General features: G+C 45.6%; 1 protein-coding gene across 1 annotated transcript in view; it reads right to left on the bottom strand.

Moving 5' to 3' along the window:
• LOC110506774 (atos homolog protein A) overlaps positions 1 to 15,014 on the bottom strand; it is a 28,745-nt gene extending 13,731 nt beyond the window's left edge. Inside the window, exons 1-3 of the mRNA XM_036981020.2 lie at positions 13,694 to 15,014; positions 643 to 830; positions 350 to 546 (exon numbers count right to left, since the gene is read on the bottom strand). Of these exons, the coding sequence (XP_036836915.2) occupies positions 350 to 546; positions 643 to 830; positions 13,694 to 13,724 (416 nt within the window). The 5' untranslated portion in view covers positions 13,725 to 15,014. The remainder of the gene's footprint in view (positions 1 to 349; positions 547 to 642; positions 831 to 13,693) is intronic.
• Between the last annotated feature and the right edge of the window lie 199 nt (positions 15,015 to 15,213).

Genomic DNA, 15,213 nt, shown 5'->3' with positions numbered 1-15,213 from the left:
CATACTGTCGTGGTACAGGCTGCAGGGTGTGTGTGTGTGTGCGTGTACATACTGTCGTGGTACAGGCTGCAGGGTGTGTGTGTGTGTGCGTGTACATACTGTCGTGGTACAGGCTGCAGGGTGTGTGTGTGTGTGTGTGTGTACATACTGTCGTGGTGCAGGGTGTGTGTGTGCGTGTACATACTGTCGTGGTACAGGCTGCAGGGTGTGTGTGTGTGTGTGTGTGTACATACTGTCATGGTACAGGCTGCAGGGTGTGTGTGTGTGCGTGTACATACTGTCGTGGTACAGGCTGCAGTGTGTGTGTGTGTGTGTGTGTGTGTGTGTGTGTGTGTGTGTGTGTACATACTGTCGTGGTACAGGCTGCAGAGTCCATCGCTCCAGTAGCAGAGCATCTTGTTTGATCGCTGGGTCACTGATGGGGTCACTAGGGGGACTCTCATCTCCATAGCAACAGTCTGGCAGCAGCATCACCTCCACCATGATGGGAATACTGTTCCTCCACAACACACACACCTCCGAGCGCACACGCCGCGCCTGCACACACTTGAACACACACAGACAGGGGAGGGTAAGTGTGTGTGTGTGTGTGTTACCTGGGGAAGTGTGTGTTATCTGTGTGTGTATGTTTGTGGACATTACCTGTGGCAGTTTGTCACTGCACTCGTGCCTGTGTAGGGGCGGCAGGGCGGACTTTGCAGGGGGGCAGTGCAGCCCCTCTGTGCGACCCTTCACAGAACATTCTGGGGTCCGTCCCTCAGTGATCAACAGGGTCAGGAACACCAGGAAGTCCTCAGCATCGTACTCAAAGAACTCCTCCACCACCACGTCTGGAAGAAGGGGAAAAGAAAAACACTGGTCAGATACATTCTGACGGGGATACATTTCAAGTTACACAATTCAAGCAAGAACACGCATTCAGAGATCATAGACAGTGTAGAATGGGATAAGGCATGGAACTCAGACAAATCAAATGGCAGCAGGCTCCTGTTCTCTTGTAGAGTAGGAGACAACATGCTACAACACCCTGGTCCAGACTAACCACTAAACACAGACAGAAAGGGAGGAAGGACAACACTATTCCTGTTCTGGGGATCATTTTAGAATATCCACGTCAGCTGAGCACAGAATAACACTCAGACAGAAAAAGAACAGTGTGTTCTGCTGTAGTGTCTGTCCGGTCAGGGTTGGGTTAGGGTGGAGCAACAGAAACACAAGCTTGACAGTCAGAGAGGTTATGTTCAAACAGAGCCCTGTCCTCCCTACAACCCAGCTCTAACAAAGAGCCTCTCAGCTGGCTCTGGGGGTCGCTGTGTGTCTAGTTTGTCTCTGTGTGTGTGTGTGTGTGTGTGTGTGTGTGTGTGTATTTGTGGGTGTGTGTTTGTTTGTGTGTGTGTCAGGCAGTCACACACATTCTTCCAGGGAACTCCTCCCACGTGCTCAGAGCTGCTATCTGCACACGGAGAGAGAACAGTCAACACAGACACAGAGTGGGAGCGAGACAGAAACAGCACAGAGAACATGGATCAGGGGAGGGGGCTGCAGTCAGCTGTAGGCTGAGACTTAGTGAGTTGGAGAGGGGGTCGGGGAGAGAAACCCAGCTTTGACTGGTTAATGGCTATAGGACAGGTGAGAGTGAGAAGGGAGAGGAGCAGCCTATAGGACTTCCTATACAGTGATCTGCTCTGCTAACCCTCTGCTCCCTCCAAGTGGAGTAGGCTAAATGTAAAGCTCTGGCAGGAGGGAAAGAGAGAGGGAAACAAAGGAGGGAGAATAAGGAGGGAAAGAGAGAGAGATCCTCTGTTCCAGTGGGATAGGCCAGAGAAATATGGGACAAGGCTGCTCTGGTGTCAGCTTTCTGTTTTTAGTGTGTGTATCGTGTGTGAATGTGTACAGCGAGTGTGTATTATGTAAGAGGAGAGGTTTATAAAGAGCGGACTGACTGCAGAGCAGCACGCAGGTCTTATTAATAGAACTACTGCTGCTGGCCTGAAGAGGAACTGGAACGGAGCCCACTGATCAGCTGGCCTAGTACACACACACACACACACACACACACTTAATTCATGAAACATTAAACACACAGTGAGTGGATATATTAGTTGTGGTAGGCAGTAGTGTGAGATTAGACAGCTTCTCCATGGTAATTCTGATTACAGTTACAGCAGGGCAGGCCCCTCTGGGATAAATATAACAACACTACAACTACTCAACACTAACCAGCATTAACCATACCCCCACTAACACCAACCAGCATTAACCATACCCCCACTAACACCAACCAGCATTAACCATACCCCCACTAACACCAACCAGCATTAACCATACCCCCCACTAACACCAACCAGCATTAACCATACCCCCACTAACACCAACCAGCATTAACCATACCCCCCACTAACACCAACCAGCATTAACCATACCCCCCACTAACACCAACCAGCATTAACCATACCCCCACTAACACCAACCAGCATTAACCATACCCCCCACTAACACCAACCAGCATTAACCATACCCCCCACTAACACCAACCAGCATTAACCATACCCCCCACTAACAACAACCAGCATTAACCATACCCCCCACTAACACCAACCAGCATTAACCATACCCCCCCACTAACCAGCATTAACCATACCCCCCACTAACACCAACCAGCATTAACCATACCCCCCACTAACACCAACCAGCATTAACCATACCCCCCACTAACACCAACCAGCATTAACCATACCCCCACTAACACCAACCAGCATTAACCATACCCCCCACTAACACCAACCAGCATTAACACCAACCAGCATTAACCATACCCCAAAATCCTCCAAATAGTTAGAATGAATCTAAAATAACTCTAGAAATGTGTCATTCATTGTAATGATTTTACATCTAACTAAAAATGTTTGGTGCAGTATTCTCAATGAAAACGAGTCTCATTGAAAAATCAACAAAGATTTATTGAAGAATCCCTACTGTTGACCAATCCCTGACGAAGGGGAGTAGACTTCGGCGCCGAACTTCATCTTGCCTCTAGAAAAAAATGTTTGTCCGAACAACCGAAAAAAAGTTCAAAACGAACAAAAACATCACAAAATGTTGTCATATTATATGCACAAACTTTTCTGAACTGTTCGTCTGGGAGCATGCGAACACCGTAACACAATTACCACTGCCTACAGGTTTCCCCTAGGATTGTTTTCAAGTTAGCGGGGATGGGGGCGTCGTAGTGGGCGTTGCCAATTGTGCAGCCTCCTACCAACATGTTTAAAGGCCTCCTCTTGGAAGAAGAGACCAACTTCTTCTGTTTTAAATGTCATTTCCTGCAATTCTACAAATTTTGCCATGGCTTATGCCATCTGAGTGACTCAAATTAGGGAGCCCCATGCCATGACATAAATCATTTTTATTTTGGTGATAGTTCTCAAAGATAACAATATATAACTTCATAATAATAAGTAATCATATTTTTTGGGAGTGGTCGGCAACGATTAGCAGTGGCGGCACGCAATGAAAACACACACACACACCACCAGCTAACACACCTTAACACACACCAGCGAACACATACAGCCCTGAGGTTCCTCTCCTCCTCTGGTCATAGTGCACATCTATTTTGCATGGGGACAAAGGGTTGCCATGGCAACACACAGATCATGTTAATGTCCTGTCACGGGGATTCATTGTGTGCTGGAATGAGTTGGGTCTGTGTGTGAGCGTGTGTGTGTTTCCAGTGGCACGTGAGTCACATGTGTGTGACTCATCTATGACATGACTGCCTGTCACTGTGTCTGTGTGTGTGTCTGTGTGTTCTTACAGACTCTTTGTTCTCCATGAGGCCGAATCTGTGCCTCAGTGACTGAAACAGACAGCAGTCCAGCCCACTCTACAGGAGCTCTGATTTAAGTTACAAAAACACTAACTAGCCTACACTGTAGCAGCAAGCAAACAGAAAAGTGTTACAAAGATGCAGTTGCCTGTTCCATGTGATGTGATTTCAGGGCAGGCCAACATGTAGGAACAATAAAGAGAATAGAGTTTGAAGTTTAGCCATGTTAAATTTACAGTTTCCTGAGAGCTCTCTGTCTTTGTTCCCTTTATCTACCCCCCCCCCCCCCCCCCCTCCTTTACACAAAGGGGCAGATTCACAGCACACATAGCAACACACAGATGCCTTCTGATTGGCTTAAAGGGTTGGGTACAGCTCTCTCTTTCTGCTGCTGTGAACTCAGCTCCTCCGGCTGCTATTGTCTGGAACTCTCAAACACACCAGGCCCAACGGACACACACATCTCAAACCCTCATTACTAGCTGCTGCAACAGAAGGGCTTTCACACAAACACCAGATTAAGCTTTTACTTGAGCCCAACTGCTAATTTAAAACACTAGTGACGAGTCTAACGAGAGCATTCAGCCTAGCTAAAGCTTTTAATCATGGTCCTGTGTGGACTGGGGTCAGCTCTGAAGGCCTAGATGTTTACCATTACAGGTGACCCTGACCAGACTAGCCCTGATCATGCCCTCACTAGCCTGGGTGTAAAGGCATCCAGAGCCAGTGCTCTCTCTCTGCAGAAGCCCACTCTTTGTCCCACTAATCCTGATTGCGTAACTGGCACAGCACAGGGTAGGACAGCAGGGTAGTACTCGCCGCTGTGTACCCACTATGGCCTCAACAGCGGACTCTGAGCACAACTACACTTTACTCTATAGTCTGTAGACTGATAGTCTGTGCTCTGCCCTTTAACCTCGGCTTTGAGGAGTTTACAGCCCCCGCAAACAGCCACATGTTAGAGAATTCAGATTGTGTGTGTGTGTGTGTTTTGCACACTCAGCTGGTCTCTCCTGCTGGCTGAGCCGGGTCTATCTGGCCTTGGTTGAACGTGCGCATGCATATGCGAACCCACAAACATACCCCTCTGACCTACAGCGCTCAGGAGATTACATTTCTGACACAGAGGACAAATTGAGCAACGTCAACAACGCTCCAAAGGCCATGGGAAGTGTGGCAGTCAGACTTTTTAAAGTGCTGAACTGAGCTGGACAGCCATGGCCTAATATATCTCTGTAGGACTGACTGACCTAGCCAGGTCATGGGTGGTTCTTCTCTGCAATAGATAGAGGTCAGACGACTGACATGTCGAACCCTCTATCTATCTGGCTATGAAAAGCCAACTGACATTAACTCCCAAGGTGTTGACCTCTTGCACCCTCTATAACCATTGTCATTATTATTTGACCTTGCTGGTCTTCTATGAACGTTGGAAACATCTTGAAGAAAGATCTCACCTTAATGGCCATGCACTCCTAGAATCTCCACCCGGCACAGCCAGAAGAGGACTGGACACCCGTCAGAGCCTGGTTTCTGCCTTTCTAGATAGTTTTTCCTAGCCACCGTGCCTCTACATCCGCATTGCTTGCTCTCTGGGGCATTCGACTCGGTTTCTGTATAAGCACTTTGTGACAACTGCTGTTGTAAAAAGGGCTCTATAAAAACTTTTGATTGATATCTATCTAGACTGGCGGCCACTTGCCAAACTAGTTGTGCTTTAACCAATTCCTCTGTTGCTGGTTATCGTGTAGAGGCCAGCGTTAGATACAGGCCACTGATAGTCATCTATGCTCCACAATGTATTCAAACCTACATATTGTGTCAATAGACAGCTCTCTTTCCAGATGCCTTTAAACAGGGGCACAGCACAGGCAGACCAATCATCTGGTTAGGAGTTGACCTTGTTACTAAAATAAAGCAACAGAACAAGCAGCAAGCTGACTAACCATGTGGGAGTTCATCTCAGATATAGCAACAGCATGTGAGTGAGAGAAGGCAACCATGCGTGGTGGTGGGCGGCCATGTTTAGAACAGTAAAGATGTTGGCTGACTTTTGGAGGGAGGTGTGTTGTTGTTGGCCAAGAGGAATCTGACCCAGCAAGGGGACTCTACTCAGCTCCAACTATGGGGTGTGTGTGAAATTGTCAATTGTCTGTTACCGTTACTTTCCTCTAGTCGTCTCCTCTAAAGTGGTTTCCTCATCTTGTCCCCTCTTCTTGATCTGCACTGATCTGATTCTGAACACAGGTCTTTTTCATTCAGTGAGGAAGGAGAGAGAAGATGAGAGGAAGCCAATGTAAACTATTGACATGCAGCCCATATCACAGGAGAGGAGAGGAAGCTAATATAGAATTTTGACATGCAGCCAATATCACAGAGCATCATATATGGGCCAGGGAAGGCATAGAGAGTGGTGCGCTCTGCTAATCCTTCCCCCTGCCAGGAGGAAACTGAGCGGGCCAGATGGTTCCTACTGTTCCTGCTGAGCTGGCTGCCGGTTGGCTGAGCGCAACCATGAGGGAGGAGCCACAGGGTCACAGGAGGTGACCGGCACACAGAAGCTGATGATGTCACTAACACAGAACCGGTCGGGTCAACAGACTTACGTCCCGTGCTGGTTCTGAGCAAGAGCAACCACTGAGCCTGAGTGTGTGTGTGTCAGGCATGAGCCCGAGCGACCACTAAGCTTGTGTGTGTGAGCGTGAGCCTGTATGTGTGTACACACGTGTGTGTGTCAGGCCAGCATGAGCCAGATAAGACCACCACACTTACATAAGAGCATTACTGGGAGGACTGGTTGGAGCCGAATCACACGCTGAACTGGAACTGAACTACAGAACCAGCCAACACAGGAACCTGTCAGAGCACTTCTATGTTGGTTACATACCGCACCTTTAATAATAACAGGTTTATTATTGTTGACAAAAGAATAACAATAGGCATGTTTTGGAGCCCAGGGGTCTACAAAGACAGTCAGCGTGACACATCCAGCACGTAAAAACACAACAGAGTCCTACATCCCAGTGAACAGACGTGACTGACCCTTTCTGTGAGAACAAAAACACCTGTCGCTGTACCTGCCTGTTATTCTGTCTGGTTAGTGAAGTAACATTACGCCTGTCCTTTTGTACCTGCCTGTCATTCTGTCTGGTTAGTGAAGTAACATTACGCCTGTCCTTTTGTACCTGCCTGTCATTCTGTCTGGTTAGTGAAGTAACATTACGCCTGTCCTTTTGTACCTGCCTGTCATTCTGTCTGGTTAGTGAAATAACATTACGCCTGTCCTTTTGTACCTGCCTGTCATTCTGTCTGGTTAGTGAAGTAACATTACACCTGTCCTTTTGTACCTGCCTGTCATTCTGTCTGGTTAGTGAAGTAACATTACGCCTGTCCTTTTGTACCTGCCTGTCATTCTGTCTGGTTAGTGAAGTAACATTACACCTGTCCTTTTGTACCTGCCTGTCATTCTGTCTGGTTAGTGAAGTAACATTACACCTGTCCTTTTGTACCTGCCTGTCATTCTGTCTGGTTAGTGAAGTAACATTACACCTGTCCTTTTGTACCTGCCTGTCATTCTGTCTGGTTAGTGAAGTAACATTACACCTGTCCTTTTGTACCTGCCTGTCATTCTGTCTGGTTAGTGAAGTAACATTACACCTGTCCTTTTGTACCTGCCTGTCATTCTGTCTGGTTAGTGAAGTAACATTACGCCTGTCCTTTTGTACCTGCCTGTCATTCTGTCTGGTTAGTGAAGTAACATTACACCTGTCCTTTTGTACCTGCCTGTCATTCTGTCTGGTTAGTGAAGTAACATTACACCTGTCCTTTTGTACCTGCCTGTCATTCTGTCTGGTTAGTGAAGTAACATTACACCTGTCCTTTTGTACCTGCCTGTCATTCTGTCTGGTTAGTGAAGTAACATTACACCTGTCCTTTTGTACCTGCCTGTCATTCTGTCTGGTTAGTGAAATAACATTACGCCTGTCCTTTTGTACCTGCCTGTCATTCTGTCTGGTTAGTGAAGTAACATTACACCTGTCCTTTTGTACCTGCCTGTCATTCTGTCTGGTTAGTGAAGTAACATTACGCCTGTCCTTTTGTACCTGCCTGTCATTCTGTCTGGTTAGTGAAGTAACATTACGCCTGTCCTTTTGTACCTGCCTGTCATTCTGTCTGGTGAGTGAAGTAACATTACGCCTGTCCTTTTGTACCTGCCTGTCATTCTGTCTGGTGAGTGAAGTAACATTACGCCTGTCCTTTTGTACCCACCTGTGTGTATGGTGAATAACAAAACACCTGTTGTAGGTGAATCACTGCAAGAAGGTTGGCATAATAGTCTGATTGACTGTCTGATTGTTCTGTCGGGCTTGGCTGTCGGTGAGAGTTCCCTCAACTCTGTGCTCTACTGGCTGTTCGGGCCTTGGGGGTGTGGTATATGGACAATAGGGCTGCTCTTATGCGCGCCGCAAAGCGGAGTGTTAGGACACGGTCCATAGCCATGGTATATTGGCCTGATATCACAAACCCCCGAGGTGCCTTATTGCTATTATAAACTGGTTACCAACGTAATTGGTATTAACAGCCATAAGACTCCTGAACAGCTAATCAACGGGCTACCCAGACCCCTCTTTATGCTGCTGCTACTCTCGGTTTATAATCTATGCACAGGCACTTTAACTCTACCGACATGTACATATTACCTCAATTACCTCGACTAACCAGTGCCCCCGCACATTGACTCTGTACCGGTACTCCCTGTATATGGGAGGGCAGGTAGTCTTGTGGTTAGAGCGTTGAGCCAGTAACCAAAAGGTTGCTAGATCGAATCCCTGAGCTGACAAGGTAAAAATCTGAACAAGGCAGTTAACCTGCTGTTCCCCGGTAGGCCGTCATTGTATATAAGAATTTGTTCTTGATTCACTTGCCCCGTTAAATAAAAGGTTAAATAACTAAAATATATATATAGCCTAGGTATTGTTATTTTACTGCTGCTGTTTAATTATTTGTTACTTTTATTTTGTATTTTTTACTTAACACTTATTTTTTCTAACTTCTTAAAGCATTGTTGGTTAAGGGCTTGTAAGCAAGCATTTCACTGTAAGGTGTTGACTGTTGTATTCGGCGCATGTGACAAATAAAATTTGATTTGATAATTAGAGCAGTAAAAATAATAATAATAATATACGGTCTGGTATACCACGGCTTTCAGCCAATCAGCATTCAGGGCTCGAACCACCCAGTTTATAAGGGGGGGGGGGGGTAATCTGTCTGAGGGGTGTGGACATCCCCCGAGACGCCTTGATAGACCTCCAACAGGAAACACCTCCAAACAAACAAAAAAACACTGATTCAAAGGCACGTTCCACTAGACACTTATGTAAAGAAAGCTTCAATATGCCTTCAGTGACCAGGAAGTTTCTGTTCTTCTCTTCCCCTTCCCATCTATTCTTCTTGTCCCCCCCCTGTCTCTCCTCCCTTATTCGTTCCTCTCCAGGACCATGACTCATTGTGAGATCATGTGTGTGTTGTAGCCTATGTACTTAGTGTGTGTGTGTGACATCCGACCATTTCCTTGCTCTTCTGTGACTGTTCTGCAATGGCTCTTTATGGGATCTGTTAAAGCTTTGTCTGTGCAATATGTGTGTTGGTTCTCCTATCGTTGTCCCCACAAGGATAGTAAAACAAGGGGGGGGAACAGTCCCTCGTGGGAGGACAAAGGCTATTTTAAGTTTAGGGGTTAGGTTTAGGGTTACAATTAGGATTAGAATTAGGGCAGGGTTTCCCAAACTCGGTCCTCGGGACCCCAAGGGGTGCACGTTTTGGTTTTTGCCCTTACACTACACAGCTGATTCAAATAATCATCCGATTGGGTTTGTCTCTCTCAGCCAGCACAGGGGCCACAGCCACAGCACTAGCCTATATGTTGAACAACAAGTCAGTCAGATGACTTCACTTAGCACTGAGCTAAACACTGCACTGTGATGGCTCCCTTTCCCTCTCACACACGAATTGCAAAAATCGCTGAAGTTGGAGACTTTTATCTCCCTCACCAACTTCAAACATCTGCTATCTGAGCAGCTAACCGATCGCTGCAGCTGTACATAGTCTATCGGTAAATAGCCCACCCAATTTTACCTACCTCATCCCCATACTGTTTATATTTATTTACTTTTCTGCTCTTTTGCAGACCAGTATCCCTACATGACCATCTGATCATTTATCACTGCAGTGTTAATCTGCAAAATTGTAATTATTCGCCTACCTCCTCATGCCTTTTGCACACAATGTATATAGATTCTTTTTTTTCTACTGTGTTATTGACTTGTTAATTGTTTACTCCATGTGTAACTCTGTGTTGTTGTCTGTTCACACTGCTATGCTTTATCTTGGCCAGGTCGCAGTTGCAAATGAGAACTTGTTCTCAACTAGCCTACCTGGTTAAATAAAGGTGTTCTCAACTAGCCTACCTGGTTAAATAAAGGTGTTCTCAACTAGCCTACCTGGTTAAATAAAGGTGTTCTCAACTAGCCTACCTGGTTAAATAAAGGTGTTCTCAACTAGCCTACCTGGTTAAATAAAGGTGTTCTCAACTAGCCTACCTGGTTAAATAAAGGTGTTCTCAACTAGCCTACCTGGTTAAATAAAGGTGTTCTCAACTAGCCTACCTGGTTAAATAAAGGTGTTCTCAACTAGCCTACCTGGTTAAATAAAGGTGTTCTCAACTAGCCTACCTGGTTAAATAAAGGTGTTCTCAACTAGCCTACCTGGTTAAATAAAGGTGTTCTCAACTAGCCTACCTGGTTAAATAAAGGTGTTCTCAACTAGCCTACCTGGTTAAATAAAGGTGTTCTCAACTAGCCTACCTGGTTAAATAAAGGTGTTCTCAACTAGCCTACCTGGTTAAATAAAGGTGTTCTCAACTAGCCTACCTGGTTAAATAAAGGTGTTCTCAACTAGCCTACCTGGTTAAATAAAGGTGTTCTCAACTAGCCTACCTGGTTAAATAAAGGTGTTCTCAACTAGCCTACCTGGTTAAATAAAGGTGTTCTCAACTAGCCTACCTGGTTAAATAAAGGTGTTCTCAACTAGCCTACCTGGTTAAATAAAGGTGTTCTCAACTAGCCTACCTGGTTAAATAAAGGTGTTCTCAACTAGCCTACCTGGTTAAATAAAGGTGTTCTCAACTAGCCTACCTGGTTAAATAAAGGTGTTCTCAACTAGCCTACCTGGTTAAATAAAGGTGTTCTCAACTAGCCTACCTGGTTAAATAAAGGTGTTCTCAACTAGCCTACCTGGTTAAATAAAGGTGTTCTCAACTAGCCTACCTGGTTAAATAAAGGTGTTCTCAACTAGCCTACCTGGTTAAATAAAGGTGTTCTCAACTAGCCTACCTGGTTAAATAAAGGTGTTCTCAACTAGCCTACCTGGTTAAATAAAGGTGTTCTCAACTAGCCTACCTGGTTAAATAAAGGTGTTCTCAACTAGCCTACCTGGTTAAATAAAGGTGAAATAAATCAAATAAACACACATGGTTGCAATCTAAAGTTGAAGAAAAAGTGCTTGTGAATCAGAATTTGTATAACAAGCATTAAAAAACATTAAAAAACAAGAACGCATTCTCTAAACATTCTCTCTGTTACGTTGTGGGTGTGTGAACCAAGACAGAGTAAGCTCACTGGGGTAAAGCCTAGAGAAACTAACTCCTGTCACTAGTTCAGCGTAGAGGCTAGAATGCTCCGTAAACACCTTCCTTGCCAGGGAGATGAGGAGGAGAGTGGGTATGGGAGGAGGAGGAGAGGATAAGACAAGAAATGAGAGAAGAATGGGATCAGAACAAACGGAGGAGAGAGAGTGTCAGAGGAGTACAGGGAGGGCCGTCTGTCTGTCTGCATTTTCAACCAGAGGAACAGTATGTCCCATAATAACAATAGAACAGTGGGAGCATCGGCTGGCCTGTCATATGGGAACTGCTCCAGAGCAGCTTCTATTGCAATTAGACATTATTAATAGAACCACCGTGACAGACCCACAGGGAGCCAACAGCACAGCAGAACACAGAATCTATATGAGGGGGAAGGGAAAGAAAGGCTCAGCTGGTAAAGCATGGCACTTGAACACACAACCCTGGCATTGTGTGTTCGATTCCCACGGGGAACCAGTAGAAAAAAATATGAAAATGTCTGCGCTCACTACTGTATGTCGCTCTGGATAAGAGCGTCTGCTAAATGACTCAAATGTAAATGTAGTCCTACTACAGTAACTTGAGATCCAGCAGGAAAAGCCAGATCTGTCTCTGTAGCTCAGTAAAAGTGTGTGTTGTTGTTTACAATTGACCAAGCAAAAAAAAAAAAATTGCAGTGTGTAGAACAGTAAGTGTGTGTTTACCACATCCATATGTCAGAGCCATGAACCCTGGGTGGTTTTTAAAGGTAAAGCCAGAGTCAGTGTGCAGGGGTGAAATCTCAGCCTTTTGGTGTTGGACGACATGTTTACACCCTGACATTGGGTAGAGAGTCATGTTACAGTACAGTGTCAGTAGGATGGGTGTGTAGGACACTGATGGTGTGGGGTTTGTTGTGTAGTAGGAAAAGCAATCTCTGATTGGGCTTCCTTTGTCTGACAGTGGTTGCTGTGTGACCACATCAAACTTCTGTGCAGTAGTTGCAGGTCCTGCCTATTGTCTGACCAGTACAGTAGACAGAGACCAAGCTAGTACAGACAAGACAGGCCTATTTTCTTACTACAGAACTCAGAACAGTAGATACAGACAGCCATATTGTCTTAATACAGACCTCAGAACAGTAGATAGAGACAGGCCTATTGATTGACTCCATGTTTGGTGGTAACTAATACAAACAGAAGCTAAATGTCTTCTGATTGAAGGTAATGTGTTAAGGCCAAAGAGTATCAGCTAGCTGCTCTGAGCTCCAACTAGCTGCTGTTATGTTGTTGCCCCTACAAGAATCATAACCAACCTTGGATTAATGACAAGCATGTTGAAGCAATCACTACATTACTAGACTATGTCCAAGCAGGCAGACTAGGCTGGCAGGCAGGAGGCATACAATACAGTCCATGTATTACTAATAGAGCTGGCATTACAGACCACTGCTGCTGCGGTTGAATAAACCTGATATGAAAACAGACAAAGCTGGCTGCCCTGCAGACTTCATGTTAATCATACATCATGTAAACACACAGACAGTACAGAAGGCAGAGAGCAGATCGAAGTCTCTGTTCATAATGATGATTCAGAGTCACAGTGAAGATGTTCAGTTCGAACAAAGGGCTTTGAGCATTGCAGCATACCCATACCAGAGACTGACAGAATAACGCAGAGCTCTCAGGCACACAAAAGCAGGAGCTGTTTTATCATGCAGTGAGTTGTTCCATCCCGTCAGTGTGATCTGCTGCGTTTTGTCCCCCAAAAACAGCTTTTTGACAGAAATTACAAGATGACATTGTGTTGTTATAATTGAACCATTGCTCAGATATCTGTAGCCATCTTGTTCACCTATCCATTGTGTAATTTGGCAGTCAGAATGTCCTAATTCCCGTGGCCTCACTGGCCTGCCTGGGTCAGGTTTACTTTGTTATCAACACAGGCAGGCAAGCAAGTTAACCAGCTGTTACATCATTCTCCCTCTCTGCCCGATACCTCTCCCTCTTCCGGGGGACTGCCTGGCTGGCTACATTCTGCTGATCCAACAACACACACAGGCCAACGATGGATCATGTCAATATGATCCTCATGACCCTTTTAGTACTGCAATGATGGGCACCGTAGTGAAGGCTCACACAGACGAATACCATGAACAGTATAGCTTCTGTTGGCATGGAATAAATCCATGTAGATCAGCTTACCTCGCTCTGGTTTCATGTTAGCCAGTGTCATCTCGATCCCTCTGGGAATCTGGCAGCCTGTCTGTCTTCGGTCTGAAGACTCCCGTCCACACAGCCCTGACAGCAATATACTGCTGTGTCTGACTGTGTGGATCCAAATCTTCCAAAGGATTGCTGACTTATTGCATTAAGCAACAATACCAGCTGGGTAGCCTGTATGCTGCCAATCGCCCCCTTATTTATCCGACAAAGCAACGCTTTGTTACCAAACTGCTACTGTACAGGTCCATCGAGTCAGATCCACTGTTAACTGGCCAGCGAACAGTTGAGCTAGCTAGCTAAATCTGACCGTCAAACATTAGATTAGCTCCGAGTTATTGCTTCATCAACCACCTAGCTAGCCAACAAGGCATTGAGCTGACAATCTGACTGTCCACCCCCCAAAAATAAACGTCTCAAATTCCACCACCAAAACCACGACAGTAGTCCCGTCACGAAGCATCTCTCTCAGCTTGCTGTGCTACTGTAACCTCACCTATTTGGCTTAGCTACCGTGGCTTTAGCTAGCTGACCAAACAAACAACACACAGGCATCTGATCTGATGCCGACCGTCTCAAACAAAACACCCCACCCGCAGGTAGAGTGATCACCTCCGATAACAATGGGCTCCGGGAAAGGACAGACCTCGTTCAACCGATCATTCTGAAAAACAGCCAACGTTAGCTAAACGCCGTGTTGTCCAGAAGCATCAGTTCCACTTGTCGTCTTGAAACATAGTGAGGTAAAGTAGCCACGACCCGTGTCAATTACCTAGTTATTGTTGACTAGCTTTCTCTCAAATCAAAAGTTTGTCAGAAAACAAGCTGACCATTTATTTTCCAACTTGTCGCAGTGGCTAGCGAGCTTTTTTCCTTCTTCCAAAACAACGGTTCTCTGACTAGCGAACTTCGTCCAACTCAATTACACAGTACAGGCGCATACCGTTCGCAACAAAATTATATTGTGTGCTTTTGCTTAGCAATAAACTCGTTGGTGTGCTCTCTACCCCTCTCTCTAACAATGTCCCCGGGTCAAAACAGATCAGCGCAGTCTTTTCTCAGTCACGTGTCCCAACAACAGCCAGACCACTTTCCTGTACCAGTCTTTCCTGTACGGTCTTTCCTGTGAACCTGCTGCGATAGCAACCGTGATCTAGAAACTTTTTGGTTACAGTTTGACAATGTGTCAAGATGACAACAAATATCATGCACTAAACATGGTTGAAATTAACATTATAACTCTGTGTTGTGTACCTCAGCACAGGCCAGGATTGATACATTGTAGCGGGACGGCCACTGCTCTGATTTGATTGGTGGATTGGCTGCGCGTTCACGTCTGCACGTGGCACGTGTATTTTGTATGTGAACATTTTGTTCTCGGTGCCTGACATGTTCATATACAGATTAGTGCTGCGTTGATGTGCTCCTCTGGGTTTTATATTTCGTAGTTGTGAAATACGACTTCGTTTTATGCATGTACTTTTTGGTCTGAACAGTTCTTC

This window comes from Oncorhynchus mykiss, chromosome 6 (assembly GCF_057628025.1).
Source record: "Oncorhynchus mykiss isolate SJ-2025 chromosome 6, ASM5762802v1, whole genome shotgun sequence".
Lineage (NCBI taxonomy): Eukaryota > Metazoa > Chordata > Actinopteri > Salmoniformes > Salmonidae > Oncorhynchus > Oncorhynchus mykiss.
The sequence above is the reverse complement of the archived record's forward strand: the minus strand, read 5'-3'. Positions and strand labels throughout refer to the sequence as shown.